The 27,036-nt window shown below is 41.1% G+C and overlaps 1 protein-coding gene across 3 annotated transcripts in view; it reads right to left on the reverse strand.

The window, feature by feature from the left end:
• Window positions 1–27,036, reverse strand: part of mon2 (MON2 homolog, regulator of endosome-to-Golgi trafficking) — a 124,434-nt gene that overhangs the window by 80,526 nt on the left and 16,872 nt on the right. For 2 of the 3 annotated variants that reach the window (XM_078567819.1, XM_078567818.1), the window contains exons 2-4: window positions 13,929–13,992; window positions 12,582–12,709; window positions 6,027–6,158 (exon numbers count right to left, since the gene is read on the reverse strand). In XM_078567819.1, the coding sequence (XP_078423945.1) occupies window positions 6,027–6,158; window positions 12,582–12,709; window positions 13,929–13,992 (324 nt within the window). The remainder of the gene's footprint in view (window positions 1–6,026; window positions 6,159–12,581; window positions 12,710–13,928; window positions 13,993–27,036) is intronic. The other variant, XM_078567820.1, reaches the window with a different exon arrangement.

Consider the following 27,036-nt stretch of genomic DNA (forward strand, 5'->3'; position numbering starts at 1 on the left):
TGGAAAAACTCAACAGGTCTGGCAGCATCTGTGGAGACAGAAACAGAGTTAACATACGAGTCCAATGAGACTACTTCAGGATGGTTCCCAAAGTGTTTTACTGTACTTGAAACGCTAACTCTTTCTTTTTCCACAGATGCTGCCAGGCCAGCTGAGTTCTTCCAGCACTGCTTTATTTCGGATCTCCAGCAACCACAATGTTTTGCTTTTATTTGAGCTCTAGTTTGCGTCTGGCTGCACTATACCTGACCTGGGAGTGCTTAATGCTAACACCGGAGGGTGGCAGAAATGGGAAACTAGTAATGAGATCAGCTTGATGGTATCACGTAGTAATGTACCAATGTAGGGCTTGCCTGTGGCTCCTCAGCAACACACTGAATTCTGTCACGCAGCTTGGTGCGATGGTTTGCAAGAATTATTTCCACGGGGGACATTTTTGTACGCCTGGCTGGATTATGTCAAAACTATCAGGCCTCACTTTCCTCTGTCATAACTACCCACTATTCCATTATCACCCTGGAAAGTGAAGATGATCCCAAACTTTTGCCCACTACTAATCGTCTCCCGAAATCTTTCTCCTCTGCTCCAGTATTGAGTGTGGGGCTCAGCAGCTATCTGGCCACTAAGATTGAGGTCATATATTTAGCTGCACCTGTTATGTCTCCCCCATCTCTTTGCACAGCAAGCTAAAGCATCCCCCTTTCCTAGTCCTGAGTCCATGTCTTTCTCTAGTTTCTCTCCCACCTATATGGAAGCTCTCTGCCAGGTCATTTTGTCCACGAGACTGACCTCCAACTCCCTTGACTTCAGTCCCACTAAATTGATCATCCAACTTCCCTTCCTGGTCATCATGCTAACAGGCACTGCACATTCGTTACTGATTCCAACCACTCCCCAGCTATTTTCTCAGGTTGAACCAGACTGTTCCCAACCTTTGTTTGATTTATCTCTGTGAAGCCCCCATTTTCTATACTAAAGGCACTACATAAACTAAAAGCTGCTGTTGGTATCCCGTTATAGAATACTTACCCTTGCAGTCAGGGAGTGATGCAAGTGTTGGGGAAGGGAGAGAAACATAAGTGATGAGCAAAATCATCAAAAATCATAGTACAGCACCTATATTATAGTGAAAATTTAGTTCTCTGAAAGATAATCAATATTACTTAAAAAATATCAATTCCTTTCTTTCCCTCACCTCTCTGAATGGGGAAGAAAGTAAAAATGAAAGTATTTTATAGAAATTGTTAATTATCAAAAATCACCATTCTCTTCCATCTCCCTTTGGCACAATCCCAATGACCTGTAGCTACTGCTAGAATTTTCTTTGGCAAATATTTGGTCGAGAATGTGATAGAAAAGATTATAACAAAATCAAATGGAATTTTAAAGTTTATACTTAAGAAGCATGGAATAAAAAAAGGCATCATGTTGAATTCATACAAAACATTAGCTGGGCCTCAGTTGGAGTATTGTGTGCAATTCTAGGCACCCCATTGTTGGAAGGCAAAAAAAGGGACAATAAAGATTCATTGGCATGTTACGAGGAATAAGAGGTTAGTCATGAGGAAAGCTTAAAATTATTTTTTTGCTCCCCACTATAATAGAGAAGGTTAAGGAGAGTGTATCGGAGGCTTTCAAAATAATGAAATGCTTTGAGGATAAATAACACAGGATTGTTTCTATTGGTTGGTAAGTTGGTCATACACTCAGAACTATCACAACTAGAGAAATGAAGCGTGAAGTTAGGAAAAAAACCCTACAGAGGGTATTAGAACATGGCTCATTTGTCACAATTAACTACAGCCCAATGGAATACAACTTCAATACAGTATCAAATTAACAATTAAAAATTACTCCAGAAAGTCCCTCATGTCCCCAGGAAACTTAACAAACTTACACCCAGTTGTTTGGGAGTGTAGATGTTCCCATCTGTAAATCATGTAGTGATGGTCCATCTATGAAAATAAAAACGCCTAACAGAACTTTCTGCTGGATGAGAGAGTTTAGTTTGGAGCTAGGGCAAATAAATGAGCAAAGTGTCACCTAGCGGGAACCAATTCTATATCTACCAGTCTCAGCATCTGAATGGACTCATAATCCTGGGGAGGTGGTGGCATAGTGGTATTGTCACTGGATTAGTATTTCAGAGACCCAGAGAAATGCTCTGGGTAACCAGGTTCAAATACCACCATGGCAGATGATGCTGATCATAAAAATCTAGAATTAAAAGTCGATGATGACCACAAAACCATCTGGTTCACTAATGTCTTTTAGGGGAGAAAATTTGCTGCCCTTACATGGTCTGGCCTACATGCCGCTCCAGACCCACAGCAACGTGGTTGACTCTTAAATGCCCTCTGAACAAGGGCAATTAGGGATGGGCCCAGCCAGCAATACCCACATGCTTATAAGTGAATTTTTTAAAAGTCCTGCAAGGCAAAGATTTGCAGAAATATTCCACAAGTTTCAAAAGTTCTCCATGTGGAATTTTCACTTATCTTCATTACTCCAATCCTGCTTTCTGACCTCCAAGGTAAACATTTCTTCCATCTCCAGCCAGCCAGGACTCAGTGTTCCATTGTAATCTCAGTCTACACAAACTCCAATCACATTTCCAACAAGACGCACATAGGGTGGTAAAAAGTGAGGAGGATGGCTGTAAACTGCAGGAGGATATCAATGGACTGGTCAGGTGGGCAGAGCAGTGGCAAATGGAATTCAACCCAAAAGTGTGTGAGGTAATGCACTTGGGTGGGGGGTTAACAAGGCAAGGGATTACACTATGAATGGTATTACCCTAGAAAGTACTGAAGATCAGAGGGACCTTGTGTACATATCCACAGATCCCTGAAAGTAGCTGGGCAGGTAGATAAGGTGGTTAAGAAGGCATATGGGATACTTGCCTTTATTAGCCGAGGCATAGAATACAAAAGCAGGGAGGTTATGTTGGAACTGTATAAAACACTGGTTAGGCCTCAATTGGAGTACTGTGTGCAGTTCTGGTCACCACATTGTAGGAAGGATGTGATTGCACTGAAGAAGGTGCAGAGGAAGTTTACCAGGATGCTGCCTGGGCTAGAGGGTCTGAGCTGTGAGGAAAGATTGGGTAGGCTGGGAGATTGTTTTCCTTGGAGCAGCGAAGGTTGAGAGGGAACCTGATAGAGGTGAATAAGGTCATGCGGGACATAGATAGGGTGGATAGGAGGCACTTTTTCCAATATTGGAGAGGTCAATAACCAGGGAGCATAGATTTAAGGTAAGAGGTAGAAGGCTAAGAGGGGAGTTGAGGAGAAATTTTTTCACCTAGAAGGTGTTGGGAGTCTGGAACTCACTGCCTGAAAGGGTGGTTGAGTCAGAAACTCTTGTAACATTTAAGAAGTATTTAGATATTCACTTGCATTGCCATAGTCTCCAGGGCTATGGGCCAAGCGCTTGAAAATGGGATTAGTGTAGTCAGATCTTTGTTGACCGGCGCAGGCACAATGGGCCAAATGACCTCCTTCTGTGCTGTAAGTGTCTATCTCCCTTTCAAAAGAACTTTACCATGTCAGGCTTGACTGCCTTTTCTGGTGGTCTATTCCACACATTAACTATGCTCTAGGATAGGCTTGTCCAACCTTTTCGCATGGTGTGTGGGGTGGGGGTGCCCATATTCCAATTTTTCTCAGACTCGCTGGAGCCGGGAGGGACCTGGCCGGAGCTAGGCCAGAGCACTGGGAGTTGCAGGAAAGTGGCCAGAGCCACAGGAAAGCGTGGCAAGTGGAGGCCAGAGTGTCTCTATCTTCACATATTCGCAGTTCTTGGTGTTCGCTGCTCCTCCAATCACTATTGAGCCTATCAGCGGCAAACATGGGAAAGAAACAGGCTGTGATCAGAGGAGCAGTACCCTGCAGAAATTTTCAAACTCACTGACCCGTCTAACCGGCATTTTCATTAATCAATCTGGGGGCCACATAGAGGCACTTCGCAGGCCACAGGTTGGACAAACCTGCCCTAGGACAAAGCTTCTTCCCTTCATATCCCAAATTCTGCTTATTAAAATATAACCTGTAATTGTGGAGTGAAGTTTCTACCCATTAATGATTTTCAGAAATAAAAATTAAAATCGCTTTCACTATGGCCTTACAACAGTCTAACATATAATTTACCAGTTATAGTTATATCCAAAGGATGCAAAACAATCAGCTAATCAGGTACAAATTGCTCATGAAAACTAGAAACCCATGTACTTATCTAACAGCTACAGAATGGAGAAAATCACATTAAATATATTTCTTATGGTATCAATTTCTTTGCTTGACTAACTTGCATTTAAGACAATATATAAATATTAATCTGATCTTTAGAAATAATAAAAGCAGTCGGAAAATAAACCTACTTCAAAGGACTCACCTCAGTTTATCTGGGGAAAAAAAAATACTTGGTTTGCTTTTTTTTAAAAAAGTGCTGCTGATTTTGTGGTTTCACCACTTTGTGCATTCTTCCCTTAATAACTGCTCTTGTGACGATGCAAAGTGGCCCAAACCTAGGAAAAAAACTCTCCTGGCTTGTCTTTTGTTCTCAGAATATTTGATTACTCTCGGGTAGTTTTTTTTTCTAATTTGATTCTAATGTGGGATGAATCTTTCACACTTGTTTTTGCTGCTTGTTTACATTGCTCATGCATGATTAGATTGATCTTTAGGATTAGTTTAGGAGAAATTTCGACTTCGCAAATAAATATCGTAGCTGCTATATAATGTCAAATCAAAGTTAAAAAAAAATATTTTTGGTTCTACAACAGTAATGGTGAATCCAGAGCTCTACTGTCTGAAATGGCTCACAATTCAAGTAGTACACAGGCAAACACCACAGCAGGGGAATAGTTGACTTATGCCAATATCCAAAGACCACATAAGGAAACAAAGAACCTTTACGGCTGCTGGGCAGAGCCTCTGTTGTCAGCAAAACAGAGACTCCAGGATCTTGAGAATATTTGCCTGGGTAATCAAACAGCACAACACGGTGTGGAAACTTGCCTTATCCAGCAAATGTCATCACTGACGGGATGACCTGCTGAATCAGAAGAGCATGTAAAACCAAAAATGAACATCCTTAGCCCTTGCAAAACATCAACTGTACCTCACCATGCTGAGTCAGTAAGTCCCCAGGCGAGGATCATGTATGGAGTTATTTTTGGTTGTGAACTGATGGGCACTTTCCCAAGTTCCACATACTTCAGCCTACACTCGAGAAAATCATGAGACCTTTGCCGCCAATCTGTCACTTCATGACACACAAATTTAAAAAGGCTCACGACTTAATCATTATTGCACATTGGTTTGGACAAGTGCTCTATCTTAAAAAGCAACATGATGTCAAAAAGCAGCAATACAAATTTCAAAACAAAAAATTCACATTAACAATGAGGGATTTCATTTCCCAAGATATAACGGGAAAGCCGGAAAGCTATATCGCAGGATACAAAACATCGGCCGGCAAAAACGCACAACCTTTCCTTTTGCAAATATCATTTCCTGGGTTGATAACTTCCCAAGTGAGGGTCACTTGTAAACTGATGAGCAGTCATCAAATCTCACCTGTTTTTAGCTCCAGCCAAGGAAGATCATTATTCTCCTTCAAAAAACAAAATCCCTCCCAGTTTCAATACATAGGATACAAATGGATATTGAAAAACCTAGTCCCAAATTCACACATCATCTCAAAATAAAATGTGGTAATCTTTGTAATTGCACTGTCAAACAGTTTATTTGGACACAATGTTTGAGTTTCTTCGGTCAAACCTCTCAAGGAGAAAGATTAACTCAAATAAATTGCAACGGTTACAATTAAACAAGATAACCTCCCAGGCTGAAGGATACCCCTATGACTAAGGTAATAACTACACTGCAGTTTAATATAAAGCACCTAAGAATTTAGTTCCTGTGCATTTAGGTCTCATTATTTAATATTCAACATTATTAAACATCTAGTTTCACTTGGGTGTGTTGCTCAAGTGTGCATGGCTGTTTCTTTATATCTCTTACCTTAGCGAGGACATCATCGTGCACCACTGTGTTAGTTGTCAAAAGAACCAGGACCGTTTGAAGAAGCTTGAGTTCCTCCAGCCCATTTTCCATCAACTGCCACAGCATGTTAATGATGTTTCCAGCTGCACCCTGTCAAAACGTAGACAAATCAGACAGTGAGGAGCTTCTCAGAATAAAGCACAGAAGGAGACCAGTCAGCCCCGCCCCAAGCCGGCTCTTTCGAAGAACAATCCAGTTAGCCCCACTTGCTAGCTCTTTCCCTGTATCCCTGCAATATAAAAGCACATTCTGTTTTGCACGTTTCGCGTTTTCCATTAAAAACGGAACATATAATTTACACAAAATTATGACAATGTACAAAGAGGACACAGTTGCCACAACTTGTAACATTAAAACTGAATATTTATACTGGTAGAAATTTGGAATAGTGGTTACAACAGATAGACTGGTCAATGGAATAACATTGGTCAGTGATAAAAATCAAGAAACCATTGTTATTCTTACTTAGATCACATTGTGTATGGTTTTGTTGCTTCTGGTATATCACATGCACCTGCATTTAAGATAACCTCCTTAACTTTTAGTATCTATGACTTTCATAGAATATTAAGCTAACATTCTCGATCACTTACCAACTACTTACTAACCAAGTTTACAAGTAATTAGCTCTTCATTGATAATTAGATAGTGATATATAAATATAGCTATCATTTAAGTGCTGATGGCATTGGATACAGCCAGGTTTGTGGACCTTAACAACATCGCCCAGCCATATTACTGAACACTTCTGCTTCAAAACTAGCCGTGCTCCGAGCCAAGCTGTTCCAGTGCAGCCACAACACTGGCATCTACCCAGAAATGTGGAAAATTGCCCAGGTATGTCCTGTCCACAAAAAGCATGATAAATCCAAACAGCCAATTACCATCTCATAAGCAAAGAGATGGTAATTGTCGTCGACAGCGGTAACAAGCTATACTAACACAGCGACAACCTGCTCACTGAGACTCAGTTTGGGTTCCACTAGGGCCATTCAGCTTTTTACCGTATTACAGATTTTGTCCAAACATGGACAAAAGAGCTGAATTCAGGAGGACTGACCTCAATATCAAAGCAGCATTTGACCAAGTGTGGCATCACGGGGCTGGAGCAAAATTGAAGTCAGTTGAGGGAAAAACTGTCCAATAGTTGGAGTCATACCTAACACAAAGGAAGATAGTCATGATTGTTAAAGGTCAATCATCTCGGTTCCAGGACATCGCTGCAGGAGTTCCTCAGTGTAGCGTCCTAGGCCCAAACATCTTCAGCTGCTTCATCAATGACCTTACTTCTATCGTAAGGTTTGAAATGGGGATTTTACTGATGATTGCACTGTGATCAGTATCATTCATGACTCCTCAGATACTGAAGCAGTCCTTGTCTATATGCAGCAAGACCGGGACAACATTCAAGTTTGGGATAAGTAGCAAGTAACCCACATCACACAAGTGCCATGCAATGACCATCTCCAGCAAGAGAGAATCTAACCATCTCCTCTTGATATTCAATGGCATTACCATTGCTGAATACCCCACCATCAATATTTTGAGGGCTTACCATTGACCTGACTCTGAACTGGACCAGCCATATAAATACTGTGGCTACACAAATAGGTCAGAGGCTGGGGATTCTGCAGTGAGTAACTAGCCTCCTGATTCCCCAGAGCCTGTCCACTACTTGAAAGGCACAAGTCAAGATGAGATACCCTCCACTTGCCTAGGTGAGTGCAGCTCCAACGGCAGTCAAGAATTTCAACACCATCCAGGACAAAGCAGCTTGCTTAATCAGCACCTCATCCACTACCTTAAACATTCACTCCCTCTACCATCAGTGCACTAGATCACTGGAAGTAAAGAGGAGGTAGATAGATTTTTGAAATGTTGGGGAGTTGAGGGCTATGAGGAGCAGGCACGAAAAAGAGTCGAGGCCTGGGACAGATCAGCCATAACTTTATTGAATGGCATAGCAGGCTTGGGGGGCCGAATGGCCTACTCCTGCTCCTATTTCTTATGTTCTTATATACAAGATGCACTGCAGCAACTTGCTAAGCCTCCTTTGGCAGCACCTTCCAAACACAGGACCTCCACCACTTAGAAGGACAACAGATGCATAGAACCACCCCCTCCGAGCCACACATCACCCTGATTTGGAATTATATCAATGTTTCTCCACTGTTGCTGGATCAAAATCCTTGAATTCCTACCCTAACAGCATTGTTAGCACATGGACTGCAACAGTTCAAGATGGCGACTCACTACCGCCTTCTCAAAGACAGTTAGGAATGGCCAAAATATGCTGGCCTTGCCAGTGATGCTCACATCCCATGAAAGGATAATAAAAAAGCAACATCCGGATCCATTCACATTGAACCCACTAGCAGCCAAGGAATTACATGACATATGAAGGAGTGCTGATGATTCCACACTGGGTTGGTTCAGGCTTGATGCTTCCCAAAGAATTTGGGAACATATTTTGAGTGCACTAATGGACATCCTGCAGGGTGAGGAAAAAAGTGGAACTGTGTGCCTGCAGGGTTCAAGTATAGGAAAGACAAGTCTAGCTGGTGGTCAGTGCTGAGGTTTAGGGCGATGGGCTTGAGGTTAGGATGGACAGCTAGCCGGGTTTGAGGTTGGAGAGAATTTTTGCTCATACTAAGAAAAATGAGTCTAGGAGTGGAGCACAGAGAGCACCTGAATAAAGTCTGTGGCTTCTAGAATCACAAAAGAACATTAAAAAATAGCAGGCATGGACCACATGGCCCCTCAAGCTTGTTCTGCCATTCAACCAGATTTTGGTTGATCTTAAACCTCAACTCCACTTTCTCCCCTGATCTCCATATCCCTCTGTTCCATTAGAGTAAAAAAAATCTATCTCAGCCTTGAATGTAGTCAACAACTGAGAAAGAAAGAGATTCGTATTTATATAGCACTTTTATGACCAATGGTTATTTCAAAGTGCTTTATAGCCAATTAAGTTCTTTTGAAATGCAGTCACTGTTGTAATATAGGGAATGTGGGAAGCCAATTTGTGCACAGCAAACATTCACAAATAGCAATATGTTTAGTAATGCTGATTGAGTTATATATATTGACCAGCACACCAGGGATAACGCCCCTGCTCTTCTTCAAAATGGTGCCAAGGGATCTTTTACTTCCACCCGAGCAGGCGGATATGGCCTCGGTTTAATGTTTCACCTGAAGGACAGCACCTCTGACAGTGTGACTACTTCCTCAGTACTGCACTGAAGTGTCAGCCTTGAAGTGCTCCAGCCCTGGAGTGGGAATTGAGCCTGGAACCTTGAGACTCAGAGGAGAGATGCTACCAACAGAGCCACATCTGATTGAGCAGTGGCAGCTTCTCAAGGGCAACTAGGGGTGGGCAATAAATGTTGGCCCAGCCAGCGTAGCCCCCATCCCGTGAATGAATAAAAAAAAATCTACAGCCCTCTGGGGCAGGGAACTCTGAAGACTCTCAACCCTCAAGAGTGATGAAATTTGTCATCTCAGTCCGAAATCACTGACTCCTTATCCTAAGACTATATCCCCTACTTCACAGAATATTACAGAACACAAAAAGGCAATACAGCCCAACATGACTTTGTTGGATGTCTGAAATAGGAATCCACTTTCTCTTGCCTTTTTCCCATAGCCTTTTAAAATTCTTTTTTTACATAGTTTTCAAAAGTTTTTCTTTCAGCCTCAGCCTCAACAGTGAGCACCATGATAGTTGCAACCTGGAAGCTTTTTCTCTTTGCTGCATGTGATTCAGTGGAATTTTTTTGCTCTGATGTAGTTGGGCTAGAATTAATTTCTGTGGAATGTGCCTTGGAAGAAAGGGTTTGCTTACTATGAGTAACAAAAATAGAAAAACAAAAGAAAGAAACCAAAATAGGCAATACAAAATATTTACAGATAGATTTGGTATTCATTTTTAAGAAACTTTAAGAAAAATTAGTCATCCTCTCCATCTAGGAAGTTTATTCACCTTTCCTCTTAAAGGGGTAAAACACGCCTATTACATAGCTGACATGGTGACTGAGGATTGAAAGGATAGTTGTGTCCCAGTTTCCTCATCAGCTACATTATCCAAACCGTGACCTCTACCACCTAGAAGGACAAGGGCAGCAGATGCATGTTAACATCACCACCTGCTCCCCTCCAAGCCACACACCATCCTGGCTTGGAACTATATCGTTGTTCCTTCACTGTTGCCAGGTCAAAATCCTGGAGCTCCCTTCCTAACAATGTTCCTACATCACATGAACTGCAGCAGTTCAAGGTGATGGCTCACCAGCACCTTCTCAAGGGCAATTAGGGATGGGCAATAAAAACGTTGGCTGAACCAGCAATGCCCATGTCCCGTGAGAGAATTAAAAAAATCTACAGATTGGCGATGCAAACATACATCCAGGGCTTACCTTGGCTGCATTATAGCTACATTATCAAGGGGCTGGAATTGAAAACACTTATTAAATCCTTGGTTATGTTGCAGAAAGGTAAACAGTTGTTGCAGAAGCTTAGCACCTCCAATTCTGAGGTATCACTAGCTGCTGTTTGTTGGGATATGCTGGATAAAGGTAAAGTTAGCTAAGTACATAGGGGAAAAAGGAATAGAAGGATGTGGCGAGATGAAGTAAGATGAGGAGGAAGTTTATGTGGAGCATAAACACTGTCATACGCCTACTGGGCCAAATGGTCTGCTTCTGTGCATGCTGTAGTCAAGAGAATGGTGGCAAAACACAGGTATTTTATGGTGCTCAGAAGGAATCCCTGGGATTTACTGCTTGAGAGCTCAAGCTCGTACCTTCAGTTATCTAATTACTTTCTAGTGGCTACCTTACTTGTTGTGATGGGGGAAGGGGTGGGGGGGATGGCGAAAGGTGCAGTGGGGGTTTCTTTGGATTGTATTGACACACCTGTCAATGGAATATCAGAACCAAACTCCTCCACTATGACAGCATTGTTAATCCAAAACCTGAGAAAGGTAGGCCCAGGGCACTCATGTGACCTGTAAAGGTAGCACCTCAACAAACTTACACCCCACTCTTTAACCCACAGTGCCCCCTCAAACACTTTGCTATGCAAAGATAGGGTGTGAAGTCCATATCACGTGACTCGAAACAGCTTATGTCAAAGACTGAGCAGTCTGGGGTCCTCTTCTCCACAGGAGAAGCCCGAGAGGTGACCTGACAGAGATCTTAATTAAGAAGGGGGTTGACAGGGTAGACATAGGGAAGAGGTTTCCACTTGTCTGGAGTTCAAAATTAGGGATCATAAATATAAAATATTTACCAATAAATCCAATAAAGAATTCAGGAGAAACCTCTTTACTCAGAGTGGTCAGAATGTGGAACTTGATACCAGATGGAGTGATTGAGGCAAATAGCATAAATGTATTTTGAGGGGAAACTAGATAAGTACATGAGGGAGAAAGGAATGGAGGACAATGCTGATAGTGTGAGATGAAGTAAGGTGGGAATAGGATAATGCGGAGTACAAACACCAGCATAGACCTGTTGGGCTGAATGACCTGTATCTGTGCTGTATCATTCTATAAAATTTCGTAGTTTGGCTTGCAGACTTTTCAATATTATGCTGGGTTTCCGCTCGTGTTATGAAGCTATTCATGTATACAATATTATTGGAAAATATTTTCCTTTTAAAATAGAGGTTTAGTCTGTGGGTGTGTCTTAATTGGATTAACGCCAGCTAGTCTGGGTGCTTTGATGTGTACTAGTTTTGAGTTGTAAGGGATAGAGTGCATTTGCATTTTTTGAAGTGAGCATTCAAGATGTGAGGTGAAATCTGGCACTTAGCTAGCAGAGACCAAGCAATATGTTTGTATTACTAATAAAATTGGTGCTATGAAAGGGGTTTTATTGTTAGAAGAGGATGGTGATACAATGAGAATTTACATTCAATGAGCTGTGCTAGGTATAACTTCAGCAGTTTTCGTGTGTGCAAGGCAGAGGCAATGTAAGATCAAAGTAGCTACAACTGTCTCCACAGGAACCAAAGTGAGAGGAACCTCATTTTGAATTCGTAAGGTGAAAATGCTTTGTCTGGTATCTGGTTAAGCCTATGGGTTGCTGTTGCCTTAATGGAGATTAGCTTGGGAATTTGTTAAAAGTTATGATAGTAGTAATTTGTAGCCATGTGTATATATTTAACTTGTATAAATTTTTAAAAATGTTTCATTTAGTTTAATATAAAACTTCTCGAGAACTGGTGGTCTGATTCCTGAATTTAGAGTTGTATCTCAAACATACCTTATCTTAAAAGGTTATGACAGTTGTTTAAAGTTTCTCTCTGGGATTTTTAAATAACTCAGCTTTACCGAAAGGCTGTCTCATAACACTCGTCAGACACCCAGCTAACCAACAGAAAGTTCAGTATTTAATGTTTTTAAATACTATATAAATAGGTGTTTGAAGAATTACCATAGTATTACTCTAGCCACTAAATGCACCAACAAACTGACAAGCTCCATTTAAACATCAAATGATTTTCACATACCTCAGAAACCACTTCATGAGACATGAGCCTCTGAATTGCAGACAAGCATAATTGAGCGATCTTGGGTTCCTTGGTTCCACATCCCATGAGAAGTGGCTGGACAACTTCAGAGCTGTTTTCTTTCAAGGCTGGTAACAGAATCATTCAAAAAGTCACTTTAAAAAGTCTGTAGTTATGAAGTATTTATGGAGATTTAATTTAGAGTTGGATTGTCTGTCCAGACTGAACTTAACTACATCAGATATGCCTATTGGAACTGAATCAAATGTTGCTTTTCCATAGAAACTCCTGTGATAAGTAGTGGTCCGTTTTCTTTAGAGCTTCTCAGAAATTTCATTTTAAATCTATATTGTAATGATGTAACTGTTCAGGTACTAAGATCTCTACATTTCAGCTTGGGTGGCCCCATACACAAAACGCTCTGATATCTCATTGACAGTTAAAAATAACCAATTCCATATCATTGCCTGATTATTTTGCCCTGTTTAAAATACAGTGCACATTTGGCAAATGAGTGAACTGTGTGCATTCGTGATTTGTGTATGTGCAGTTAGTTGCAATCACATATGACACTTTAAAGCTTGTGAATGTGCAAAATTTACAAATGTTCAGTTGTTCAAAGTTGCACAACTTGGCTGGGATCAGCCTTCATTAGGCAGTTTGTGGACGGAGGGGAGGCTTTTGTAGACAAGCAATGGCAAAAGGCCAGACTGCCACCTCTTAAAGCTAAAACGGTAAGCCCACTATCAGCTGTTACCTTTCCTAACTCTGTACTTTATGGAGGCACTTAGATTACATTTGTTACTTCACAGCGTGCTTCCAATGATGCTGTTGGAACCAAGCCGACAAAAGTAAGTGGGCTCTTTGATTGTCTCAGGTTCAATCTCTGATGAATTAGTTGTTGTCTGTAGGAGGGCAATTATGATACTACAATGAGTCTCATTTCTCTGGATTGTAAAAAGAGCAAAATCAGCCACACGTATTACAGGTTGTTGTTTATGTCGTTAAAGGGTAGCAGCAAGCCATTGTAGTATAAAGGTGTTTGGCAGTGCAAGGGCTAATATGGGGCTGAAGTACAGTACCACCCACAGTTTGATGTGGAGAGTCACATGATAATAGACCATGGAGTAGGGTCTAGGAGGAGGCAGCACCAATGCATGGCAGTGCCTGGGTTATATAAATAGTTATGGGTTAACAATAAATGATTTATGTTTAAACATTAAAAGTCTCAAGACTTCTTAGTGAGGCACCAAACGAACCTTTACAACACAGGTAGCTATGGCTACAAGTTTTTTTTTTAGCAAAAATGCTTTAGCAAAGGCCAAGTTTCTGGAAGTTCACACTTACCTGCCAAAATATCTGCGTTTCGAGCAGCTATAGTTTTAACTTTCACAATTCCTGATTCAGCAGCCTAATAAAATCAAATATGACAGAAATATTAAAACAGATATCTATCAATAAAGCCATCTCAGATGATCCATGTGTTTGATGTTGCAATATTCATGCAATAAGAGTTCTGAACACTATCCCGAATATCAAAAAAGTTTATTGGCACTTAATGGCCCTGACATTCCTATGGTTAGGAAGGGCAATGCTGGTGTGGAGGGAGGCAGAATCTGGCTCCAAGGTTCTAAACCATTGCAAATCCCAGTGCTACCCACCAAAAATGCACAGGCACATAATATTGTAATTTAAATTAAGAAAATACATAATTTCTTATATTTTTTGTTATTTATGCCCTTAACAATGCTTTAAATCAGGATATGCTGGAACTGTATAAAACGCTGGTTAGGCCACAGCTATAGTATTGCGCGCAGTTCTGGAATTCGCATTATAAGAGGCATGTGATTGCACTAGAGAGAGTGCAGAGGAGATTTACCAGGATGTTGCCTGGGCTGGAGAGTTTTAGTTATGAGGAGAGATTGGATAGACTGGGGTTATTTTCTCTGGAGCAGAGCAGATTGAGGGGGGACATGATTGAGGTGTATAAAATTATGAGGGGCATAGATAGGGTAGACAGGAAGGAACTTTTCCCCTTGGTGGAGGGATCAATAATCATGGGGCAAAGATGTACGGTAAGGGGCAAGAGATTTAGAGGGTATGTGAGGAAGAATTTTTTCACCCAGAGGGTGGTGGGAATCTGGAACTCACTGCCTGAAAGGGTGGTAGAGGCAGAAACCCTCATAACAGTTAAGAAGTATTTGGATGTGCACTTGTGATACCATGGTCCACAAGGCAATGGGCCAAATGCTGGAAAATGGGATTAGAATAGTTAGGTACTTGTTTGACTGGTGCAGACTCGATGGGCCGAAGGGCCTTTTTCTGTGCTGTAGACCTCTATGACTCTATATCTGAGTGTCCATGGCGTTCAGCACTGCTAGAGCTAATTTCAATTATGCAATCATTTGAAGAGCAATTGACAGCAAGAGATAAGCTCTTCACCTTTTCTTCTATTGCAGTGCCATATGAACTGTGAATGCTGTGGCAAGGTGCTGCAAAGAAACTATGGCCCTGGACTTCAGCACTGGGTGTGGGCAGGTGTTCTGTTCTGTCCAGGTATTTTACTTCCCCTCCCCATCCTGACAGGCCTCCCCGAATATTACAGGGACCTGTGTGCATCAGCTGACCAAAATTGCTGGCTCAAAACAGAAATGTGTTTAAACTTCTGTCTTTCAACGAGGCATTAAAAAGATCTCATGGCACTATTTTGAAGAAGATCAGGGAAGTTCACCCTGGTGTCCTGGCCAATATTGATCTCCTCAGCCAACATCGTTAAAGACAAATCATCTATTTGCTACCATACCGCTGTTTCTGGGAGTTTGCTGCGTGCAAATAGGCTGCAGTGTTTCTTACATTACAACCGTGACTACATTGCAAAACATACTTCACTGGCGGTAAAGCACTTTCAGAAATCCTGAGGTTGTGAAAGGAATAAGGACAATCATCTGTAGTACCCTTCTAATTTAAAGCAAACTTTATCTTTAAATATAAATTTGCGGTCATTTCAATATGAACACATTCTCCTACAATAGCTAGCAACATTGAACTAGATATCAGACACGGGCACGATGTTTTTATAAAGACTTCATTCAATCTTGAACAAACAAAATCGCATTGGAGAAAAACCAAAACACACCATACTCCTTAACGTGTTCATCAGTACTAACATCTGCACTGCAATCTTCTTCCTTGTTCCATATTTAGGAAATTAGCAGTGCACTTTCCCCAACATTATAGCAGGGAAGAAAGATTAAATTTCATACACTGTCTGGCAGAAGGTTTCCGACTAAAAATTACTCACCAGCATGATTATTAAAGGTAATTTTCAAGGAAGGATTTTTTATATCACTTTCTCTTCAACTGCAATTACTTCTAGATGAACATTATTAGATTCACTTCCCAGCAAATTTTATTCCTGTGAGCAATGAAAAGCCCAGTTCATTACATTCCAGATAAGATTGTTTTCTGGCCAACAGCATTTGTGAACCACACAAACTCTTTATAAGGCTGCTACTCCAAACTGCATGACAACTAGGTTTAGTTAATTGTGTGGAATATTACAGGTTTAACTTCCTTGGCAAAAGCCAAGCATTATGTAGGTTCACCCATTCCACACTTTATTGAAATTTTACATTGAAAGTTATGTGTAAATGTATTCACTCTTCTTGCTGGGAAGCCTGTATCCTTTTAGGATTCAAACATGTAGCACCTTAAGGCAAAGAGATGACTATGAGTTTTAAGGATTTTAAGATTTTGTCAATCATTGTAGGTCACATTATTTAACAGGGTGGACAAAGTTTTTTTTTTAAAAAATGATCAAATTCAAGGTCTCTAAAAAAAACCCTACTGTTCGTATCTAATATGTGATAGATTCATTCCCCTCTACCAATTCATAAATAAATTAAACTAAATGACTCCACTACACTAGCTAACAGCCACTGAGGATAGTTAAACCCCATCACTGCATTCAGGCATGAGGTAAGAGGAACAGATGTTTTTCTGGGTATTAGTCAAAATGGCCGTCCACCAACTCCAAACATTGGGCATTTTGTACATTGGGTCTGAGGGACCAAACCAATTCTCAGAAGAAGAGCGAGAGGCAATTTTAATCCTGCTTCGTTCCCGCACGAGCCTTGGTCCTGTTACTAGATTCAGGCTGCAGTGACTTTAAAAACTGTGATATTCTGCATTGACCCTTAGCTTTCAACTTCTCCTTGCATTTAAAACCAAGTTCTTCCAAATTATGAACTGGTAGTGCATACCCCTACTGAGAAACAGATGGGGGGGATTCTTTGCCAATACAGATGGGAAAAATTATTGCTTGTATAGCTAGCCAGTCATCAAAAGGGGGGCGGAAGTCAAGTTTTGCAGCCAAATCCTGTATATTTGTTATCCTCTTTCTTATTAATTTGTCTTTTTTTTTAAAAAAGCACAAATAGTTTGATAGATGTTTCAAGTTCTGGAGTTAATAGTATTGTATGAACTTGTCCACAAAATTTTAATTCTGATCTTGTATAAAGCAAATAAAAATACAACGATGAAAACAAATCTTCAAACGAAAACATATTGGAACAGAAAATATTTGTGATCTGAAGGCATTAGGTTCCTTTGAGAACATAAAACAGATTACAAAAGAAAATAGTACGGTTCTCGAAACTTATACGAGAGTTAATTTAATCTTGGTTTTCACTTCAGTAGCTCACCCAGAGAGCACAGCCAAATATGAAAGAAAAGATTAATTTTCAACAGCTTGAAAATGTATGAAGAATATAAGTAGCAATTCTATCATTGTGGAACAGTTACACATTGATACAAGTGGAAGGGGGAAACTGTGGAGAAAGGGCAAAGGAGGACTTTCAAAGAGCCAGCATGGCCACAATAGGTTGGATGGCCTCCTTCTGTATTACATCATTCTATATAGAAAACTACAAGGGTAGATATAAGGTAAACTAGGTACAGTACCCCTATGCCAATGGAAGTTAATATTTTAAGCCTATTTTTCTTATAATGAATTGAAATATACAGAAGAGTCCTGAATTACACAATCCAAGATCACCAGGAGTGAAAGCAGGTATTCATAATGTTGAAAGCAACTCAATTTTACTTTCATCTCTTGTAGAGTAGTCTGCATATTCTCATTTTCTGTTTTTTTTCTTGTGAAGGTGACAATAAATTATCCTCTCACTCCCTTGGAAAGCTCTACCTGCCCTGTATGAAGCATGACAGACCACCTCTGTTAAAGATTAAAAAGAAAGTTTCAATAAATAACTCTAGCTCTTCACAGTATTGAAAATCTTGTTGCTTTCCATTTCCTCTCCCTGGAAACCCAACACTACATGGCTCCACTTAGGCTGATGTTAGCGATGATGTGAGTAAATAAATGGCTCCATAGAGAATAGCTACTCCAGGAGGCCTCACACAGGGAAACCGATATTGGCCAAGACTTGAAATTGCTGTGTGTATTCTAAAACGATATAGGCATCAAGGCACTCAAGGCATCTGTTTTCCAGTTATGCCTTTTTGAAACATTTTTAAAATTCTTTAACATTTATAAGACAACCACTTTAAATAATTTATTATGGCCAGTACCTATTTCTTAACGAACTATAATAATTCATGGTTAGATTAGATATATGGTCAATTACAAGAGGTCAAAAATGCACACGTTTCACTCAAATCTGAGACACAAATATGTTTAATTTGACTCCAGCTTAAGTGTAATTTGCTGCTTTTCCTGCTGGCCAGGTAACTTTACCATAGCCAGATTTACCAATATCAATGGTTACAAATAGGCTATCTGATCCTTACTACCAGGTTGCAAAATAATGGCTACAACCTTGAACATTATTTTGAATAATCCATATCACCTTTCCTTTAATGCCAAGCCCAGATAGTGAAGACGAACAGAAAGATGGCAAAGTGTTGTATACCTGGACAAAAACCCCAATGTTGAAATAATTCACTTCTCCATTAGACAACAGGTTCCAAAGTATTTGGCACAAAGGTTAAGAGCTTGGTGGAAAATTTCATACATTATTCGAACCATGGAAACACTACAAAAGTGATGGTTCTGCACAAAGAATTAACAAGAAGTGCTGCCCATTTTTTTAGCACTTCCTGATTTTGTTTCGGACATCTAGCATCTTCAGTATTTTGCTTTTCTTCCACTTAAGAAAATGGTGAAATTGCCAAAAACAGTGGGGGAAAGAATTTGAGAAAAGAGTCCTTGACGATCAAGAAAATATCAGTGTTCTTCCTTCTTCAAAAACAAAGCTTTTTGCACAGTGACTCACACAAGCATTTGGGCAATGACACTATGTAAGCCAAATCAAGTGAGGCTGGTTATGTGGAAAAGTAAACACAAGTCTCCAGAAATAATTTCTTTATGCTCCATTTTGTACTGCTATCACTTTAAGTGTTACATGCAGAGAAGTACAGTGTATTTTACATGGTGTGTAACGGTAGTGCTGATGAAGGTACTTGGGCAATAACCAAATTAACATTTTAGTTGCAAGCCATGTACTACTTACAGGACATTGTGGATTAGCATTGTCCCACAGAAATTTCTGACCAGCCACAGATGTGATTACAGTGACACTGTTTAAGCCACATGCACTAGTTTTAGTAGAAAATATCTTACACATAAATACCTCATAATATGCACGATTACTTAACAGTGACCAAGTAAAGCACTCGCAACGATCAGTAGCAGTCATTCAATGGTGATGTAAATAGGTAGCTTTACAAAACCAGGTTTCATCTAATCATTCAGAAATAGAAAAATTGCATCCTGCCTTCAGTGTCAGAAACAGATGCGCATGTGCCAGCGGCCGTAGTGTGGGTTGAATGCATATGAGCAACTGTTTCTGCTGCACTTCCAGTTGGCAGCAGGAGTTACAGTGTAAAAAGTTATCAGTCTCTACAGAGTAGTTGGGGGGGGGGGTCGGCGTAACACGTTGATGACATCTGTAGAACTTCAACTGCTGCCCCTCAGTGGGATTGGCTAACAGCACCAACCAGGAACTGAGCCTGCAACCTTTTTGTTCTTCAGAACTCAAAACTATTTCTTGGAACTGTTGCGGCAGTGGGTGCTTCTGTCCAATTTTGCAAACATAACACTTTTAGATGTTACTAAATCAAGCTACTCAGAAACTCCATTTGCACTGAAATCCACATTCCTCCTTTGGAGAGGCACACTTCAATTGCCCATGCCAGATAGCCAAGGATAGATTGGTGGAGTCAGGCCTTGAGGACCCCAAGCATGCACAAAGGTACTGCTAGAGGTTAAGCAGCTGAAAGCATGCAACCTACCAGCACAATGCATTGGCAGGCTTTCCATTACTTGTCCAGGCAGGCCCAATCTACAAAAACAGCATCAGCTAGCCGGGTTATCTAAGGTCAAGTGAATGCCACCAAGCCCTCAGTGATAAGCGTATGCTTTCAGTTACAAGTGAGCCAGGTTGCCAGGATGATTGTCAACTGTGCTGTGCACTGCCTGGATCAGATATCAAATCAGCTGAGTTAATTCCAAACTTCCATTACCAGACATCCTAGCTTTGGTTATTTCAATGCCAGAGACACCACTTAAGCTCTCCCCTCCATAGGCAGCAGGCCTTATTTGGTCACTTGACAACTGACATGCACAAGCTTGAATCCTCCCACAGTGAACAACAAGTAGCACTTGCTCCTCAAACTGCACAGCCATACAACTGACTGCAGCACTGATGCATGCCACACAGTTTCACCAGTTGGAGGTGAGGAAATTTTGCAGCTAATGCTTGCCTCCTTGCAACTAAAGTATGGTTGACTCCAACCCTGAATATATGTGCAACTGTTATCATGACAGTTCCCAGGCATTAGCCTTGGTGCAGCTGGTAGCACTTTCACCTCAGAGTCAGAAGGTTGGCCTCAAGTCCTGTTGCAGAGACTTGGGCGCAAAGTCTAGGCTGGTGCTTCATTGTATTACCGAGGGAAGTGCTCCACTGCTGGAGATACTGCCCTTACAATGAGACAGGCCCACCTGCCTTCTCAGGTGAACGCAAAAGATCCCATGGCAATATTGGAAGAGTGGGAATGTTCTCCCTGTTGTCCTGGCCAATATTTATCCCTTAACTAACATCACAAAAATATTATCTGGTCATCTATTTCATTGCTCTCTGTGGAGAAAAAATTAATTCATAATGGATAAAACAGAGAACTTCCTTTTAAAAAAAGGAACTTCTGAACTGTGGAAGATGATGAGGGATCAGCGTCAGGAAACATAATAAATTTACTCTTTGTATCATTTATCATCAATAAGCACTTCCAAGTTAAGTATAATAAAGCTCAATACAGAATGCACTCTATTTCATGACAAATGCCTGAATCCCACAAGGTCCTTAAAAGGGAGTCAGCTGGAAAAAGATCTTATACACTCCCTTCCTCCCTTTAGTGCAACTTGCACCTGCTGGCTGTCTCAGTTTTCTAGTTTCTAACAACAACCGCCCCAAACGCAGAATGGAGATGCTGTGAATGTGACTATAGTTAACAGACTAGAGCAGATGCAAGACAAAACAAATCCTTGATTTTCATAAAGGAGCAGGATTACAAGGGTCTGTTATTTATGCTATATACACAAAGTCTGCTCCAACAAATCCTGCACGTGAACAGCAACCCAGTGGAAATGTGTATGTGATAAGGGAACTATATAAATAGGGGTCTTTCATTAAAATGGATCAGCAGGTCAAACTCGAGCAATTTTCACTCTTGCTACATTACTCAGACATTCAGAAACAATCTAGTGTGTATGGTTGGTGAGCTAAATGAAGTTCTGACTTAGTTCAAGCCCTATGACCTTTCAATATGCAACAATAGTAGAGCTCTCTGTTGAGGCAGCTGCAAAAATCACATGTTCTGCACTCAGGAAGAGCTGGTCTCAGCAGAGCATCTTTTTCAAGGGAGTTAGACTGACTGTGCTCCATTCTAAACCAAGCATCCAACCTGTTCCACCCTCACAAAACCCATCTACTCCTATCTTCACAAACTTGCACCATTCTGTCCTTACCTCGGCCATCTGCTGCTGAAACCCTTCATTCCCACCTTAGTCATCTCCTGATTCAGTTTCTCTGACACTCTCCAGCCTACCTTCCATTAACTTCAACTCACTCAAAACTCTGCTGTTTACGTCCTACCCCATATCGAATCCTGTTCACCCATCATCTTTTCTCACTGACTGGGAGCATTCAGCTTCCACTCACCCAAGGCCTCGAATACAAAGTTCTAACGCTTACTATAAAATGCCAGTGGTCTCACCCATCTTTCTCTACAAGCTTCACTACCCACCACTGCACCGCACCACCCCCACCCCGACCCCCAAAGGCTTCTGCCTCCTGTGCATTGCAGCCCCCTTCCTCCACCACTGTGCTTTCATCCACCTAGATTCCATTTCTGAAATCCTTCCCTAAACTCTGCCTCTCTACAACTTTAAAACCCTCCTTAAACACTCTCTCTTTTGAGCTAGCTGATGGTCACATTTCCTAAGGTCTTATTGTCTTGCTACCTGCTTTATCTTCATGCCTCTGTGATATGCCTTGGCATGTTTTTCTACATTAAAATGCAACTTAAACATTCAGGGAAGAGTTGCCACTTTAGGCACAAATCAGGAAATTGGGCCCAATATGTGCTTGAAATAGGACTGATTAGATTACAGTTCAAGTTTTCACTAAGATTAATTTGCACAAGGAAGAACCTTAAAATTAAGAATCAATCCAATAGTTTGGGAATGGAGTCACATGTAGGCCATGGGGTGGGATGGAAGGTTTTCCTTCCCTGAAGGAACTAGTTGACTTCTCATGACAACTCCTCAGTTTTCAGGTGCTGATCCACAAATTGCCACACTTACTGAATTCAGTGTCACAACCTCCCATTGAAGTCAAGGCCACAATCACTGCACTTCAAAATTCTGGCTTACTGGCTTTTACAATCCCTGACAGTTTCAAGCATCATTTGCTGCGAGCAGCTGCTATAAGTGCCTCTAAATTGGAAGTCCAATGCAAAGACTGTTCTTAGCTACACTGAAGCCCACGGTTTCAAGGAAAAATGACAGTCATAAGTACACGGAAAAATTTTCAGACGCATTTATCAGTGTTAATTTGACATACTTCAAATTCATGATTAGGGTTTATGAAAGTGGTAACAATCTAGAACACCCATGACAGTTCCAAGCATTACACAACAACAATTTAAGAAGATTACAAAAAAATTTACAGGGATTACAAAATAAATGGGAATATACTAAGAGGGGTAGATGAAGTGAGAGACCTTGGCGTACAAGTACACAGGTCCCTGAAGATAGCAGTTCAAGTAGACAAGGTTGTAAAGAAGGCTTATGGAATACTCTCCTTCATTGGTAGAGGTATAGAATATAAAAGTAAGGATATAATGTTGGAATTGTATAAAACACTGGTGAGGCCACAACTGGAGTATTGTGTGCAGTTCTGGTCATCACATTACTGGAAGAACGTAATAGCTCTGGAGACAGTGGAGGAGGTTTACAAGAATGTTGCCAGGATTAGAAAAGTGTAGCTACGAGGAGGGATTGGATAGGTTGGGGTTATTTTCCTTAGAACAAAGAAGGCTGAGAGGTGACTTGACTGAGGTGTACAAAATTATGAGGGGAATAGTAGAGTGGACAGGATAAAATTGTTTCCCTTGATGGAGAATTCTAGAACCAGGGGACATAGATTCAACATAAGTGGCAGAAGGTGTAGGGGGGACATAAGGAAGAACCTTTTTACGCAGAGGGTAGTGGGTGTCACTAGATCTGGATCTGCACCTAAAAGGCTGTAAGCTGCAGGGCTATGGGCCGGGTGCAGGAAGGTGGGATTAGAAAGGGCACCTGGGTGTCCTCGGGCTGGCATGGACAGGATGGGCTGAATGGCCTCCTTCTGTGCTGTAACTTTTCTATGGTTCTAAGATAAGAAACAGGAGTAGGCCACTCAACCCCTCGAGCCTGGTCTGCCATTCAATAAGATCATGGTTGACCCGATTGTGGCCTTAACTCCATTTTCCTGCCTGGCCCCATAACCCTTGACTCCCTTGAAGATCGAAAATCTGCATATGCCTCCCTAAATCTGCCTTGAATATATTCAATGACCCCAGTCTCTATTGTTCACTGGAATAGAGAATTCCATGACCCTAAGAGAAGAAATTCCTCCTCACCTCCATCTTAAACGGGGACGACCCTTTATTCCAAAACTGTGCCCTCAAGTTCTAGATTCCCCCACGAGGGGAAACATCCTCTCAGCATCTAACCTGTTAAACCCCCTCAGAATCAAAAAGTTCATTTGCATTTATATTGCACCTTTGACATAGTAAAATGCCTCAAGGCAATTAAAAGGAGCAAACTAGTTTTCTTCACTGTTTTGGTGACGAATGAGCATCAGGTTTGATTTTTGACCAACTCATTCAGTGCAGACACAGATTGCGTGAAGGCTCTATTGGTTACCAATGGAACAGCTTCTCAGTTGGAAACGACTGAGAAAATTTAAAATAACAGTTTGAAGATAATGTGAAAAAGGAAATACTTGAAGTTTGGACAGTTCCACCACCCAAGTAACAACCAAAATTCAAGATCACTGGCCTACATCTGATTTATCTGTTTATTCCCATCTATGTATGCAAACCTCATTTTTTTTTTCTTCAACATGCAAAATTCAAGTACAGATGTTTGATGCTTACATTACAAAAAATATAACAACTTTGGAATCACAGCAAATGCAAAACTTTGATTCATGGGTAACGGAATCCTTCTGTTCTGTATTATCAGGTACCTTGAAGCCATTCCTAAAATGACCCAGCTTATATGTCTGTACACTACAAACACAACTGATTTCTTTACAGGCTGACAGCAACAGCAAGACTGTTGTCCCAATAGCACAACTGAAAGCAGTGGCTGACTAGAGCTTGACTCAGTTGGTATACATGTGCCTCTAGGTCAGAAGGTCGTGAGCGAGGGTCTCACACCAAGGCTAAAGCGCATCCAGGCTAACACTTTAGTGTGGTAGTGAGGGAATTCTGAATTGTCCGAAATGACATTCAACAGAGGTCCGAGCTGCCTGATTTGTGGTGTGGTGATTTGAGATCCCATGGTGCAGCATAAACAACAGGGTTGTCTCTAGAACAAAAACAAAAATACCTGGAAAAACTCAGCAGGTCTGACAGCATCTGCGGAGAGGGATACAGTTGACGTTTCGAGTCCGTATGACCCTTCATCAGAACTAAAAAATATAGAAATGAGATGAAATATAAGCTGGTAGAGAGGGGTGGGGCAGGTAGAGCTCGATAGGGGGCCAGTGATAGGCGGAGGCCAAGAAGAGACTGCCAAAGATGTCATAGACAAAAGGACAAAGGGGTGTTGACGGTAGGGTTGTCTCTAGCCCTGCCTTTCCTCAACCAATGCCACTTATAAAGAAACAGCTCAACTATATCACAATTGTTTGACAAACTTTGCTGACACAAAATGGCTATGTTTACTACACAACAATCACTGCATTTCAGAACGTAATTTGCTGGAAGTGCTTTCAGATGACACATAAAAGCAGGTATTGTATTGCAATTTTTTCCCCCAGCAGCAATGAGACAAAAAGCTAGGATCTCACACAATCAGCATGACTGACAAAATCTCAGTTACAGTAATTCCTTGAAACTCAATAGATTTTACATATCACTTATGGCAACACATGATGCAAATGCTTCTAAAGTTAAGTTTGTGCACATTACAAACTGAATAGCTTCAATGTAAAACACTGAAACAAGAGCAGCTGTGTACCAGCCCCAAGCAGCTGCAAAAACACAGACATGCTGCTCTGTCACTTTGATTTTATGCACGATGCAACACATGGGCAATATCAGGTAAAGCAAAAGGTCAGTCTTTGCTGCACGTTTCTACATCAGCCAATAGAACTTCAGTCCCCAAGGGGTTCATGTGAGAGAAACAAAGTCCAAATTCCACGCTTAATGTGCTGTATTCTGTGTAACAGTTTAAAACCTCAAACTGTTTAGGAAACTATACATGGTGTGTCATCAGGTCCAAGGAAGGACATTATATTGCACAGATGGACCATGGGACAATCAATCACTATCCAACTTGGGGAGATGGTGGTGTCATGGTAATATCACTGGGCTAGTAATCCAGAGGCCTAGGCTAATGCTCTGGGGACATGGGTTCAAATCCCATCACTGCAGCAGGTGGAATTTAAAGTCAATCAATAAATCTGGAACTGAAAGCTAGTGTCAGTAATGGTGACCATGAAACTATCATCGATTGTCGTACAGACCCATCTGGTTCACTCTTAACTACCTTCTGAATTGGCCTAGCAAGTCACTCAGTTCAACGGCAATTAGGGATGGAGAACAAATGCTAGTCTTGCCAGTGGCTTTGGTCGCATCCCAAGAAAGAATAAAGACCCAACTAAAACAAAACAAATAGGTCCGGCATCACATTTCTGCCTCTCTTCAGTTCCAAAGAAGAATCATATCTCTCCACAAGTGCTTCCAGGCCTGCTGAGTTTTTATTTAAATGCCTTACCACCTTCCCTTTCAAACCAGTGAACTCGCTTGCAACACAATTATTTGATGCCTTTAACAGGCACTTCATTCTTTGCTTCCTCAAAGCATGGCTAATTTATACCACACATCTCATGTCAAAGAGTTCTGGAAATAAAATGCATAACTCTATATTTATGAGGTCAACATGGCAACTAGGATTAGTCCTGTGAATTACTTCCCTCCCGCACTGGAGTGCTATTAATTACTGCTCCCTCCAAGGACTATGTTGAGGCACGAGTTGTTTCATTAATGGCATTAAATCCAATGCACTGTACTCTGTGCATGTCCAGAAAATAACTGACTTAGCAAAGTAATGACACAGTAAAATGTTTTTCATGGCCTCTGGGCCTAGCTTGATTTCTGGATGAAACACCCTTGTGAGTTAGATCAGACACTTAATTGCTAACTGTGCAGAATTGGAAAACAGGTTGTTGAAACTGTAGAAGTCACTAGTACATAGTTAATTTGGAGTTAATTTAAAGTTGGTGTTTGCAACTATTTCTAGGGTATAGGTTGAGTTGAAGGTGGTCTTTAGCTAGGATCAGCCATACCAAAACTGATTGCTGCCGAAACAGGGGTGGGAAGGAGCACTTCAAGTCACTCAGCTTTCCAATGACATTGGTTTTTTTGGACACCTCTACCTCCCATGGCAAGTTGCTTGTGGTATTTACATTTGGAATCTCAGTGGTACTGCTAGCAGCTGCAGTAACATTCGATCACAGTACCTGGATTTACACATGGAGGTTAAACTTCTTCAATAAATTGAGCTACCAGCAAGAAGAACTGAAACATGCACAGGGAAACATGGCCACAGAGCCAAGCATTTAAAACCGTCAATAGATATAGCTTAATGTGTTTTGGCAACAAG

The sequence above is a fragment of the Cetorhinus maximus genome, chromosome 22 (genome assembly GCF_964194155.1).
Source record: "Cetorhinus maximus chromosome 22, sCetMax3.hap1.1, whole genome shotgun sequence".
Classification (NCBI taxonomy): Eukaryota; Metazoa; Chordata; class Chondrichthyes; order Lamniformes; family Cetorhinidae; genus Cetorhinus; species Cetorhinus maximus.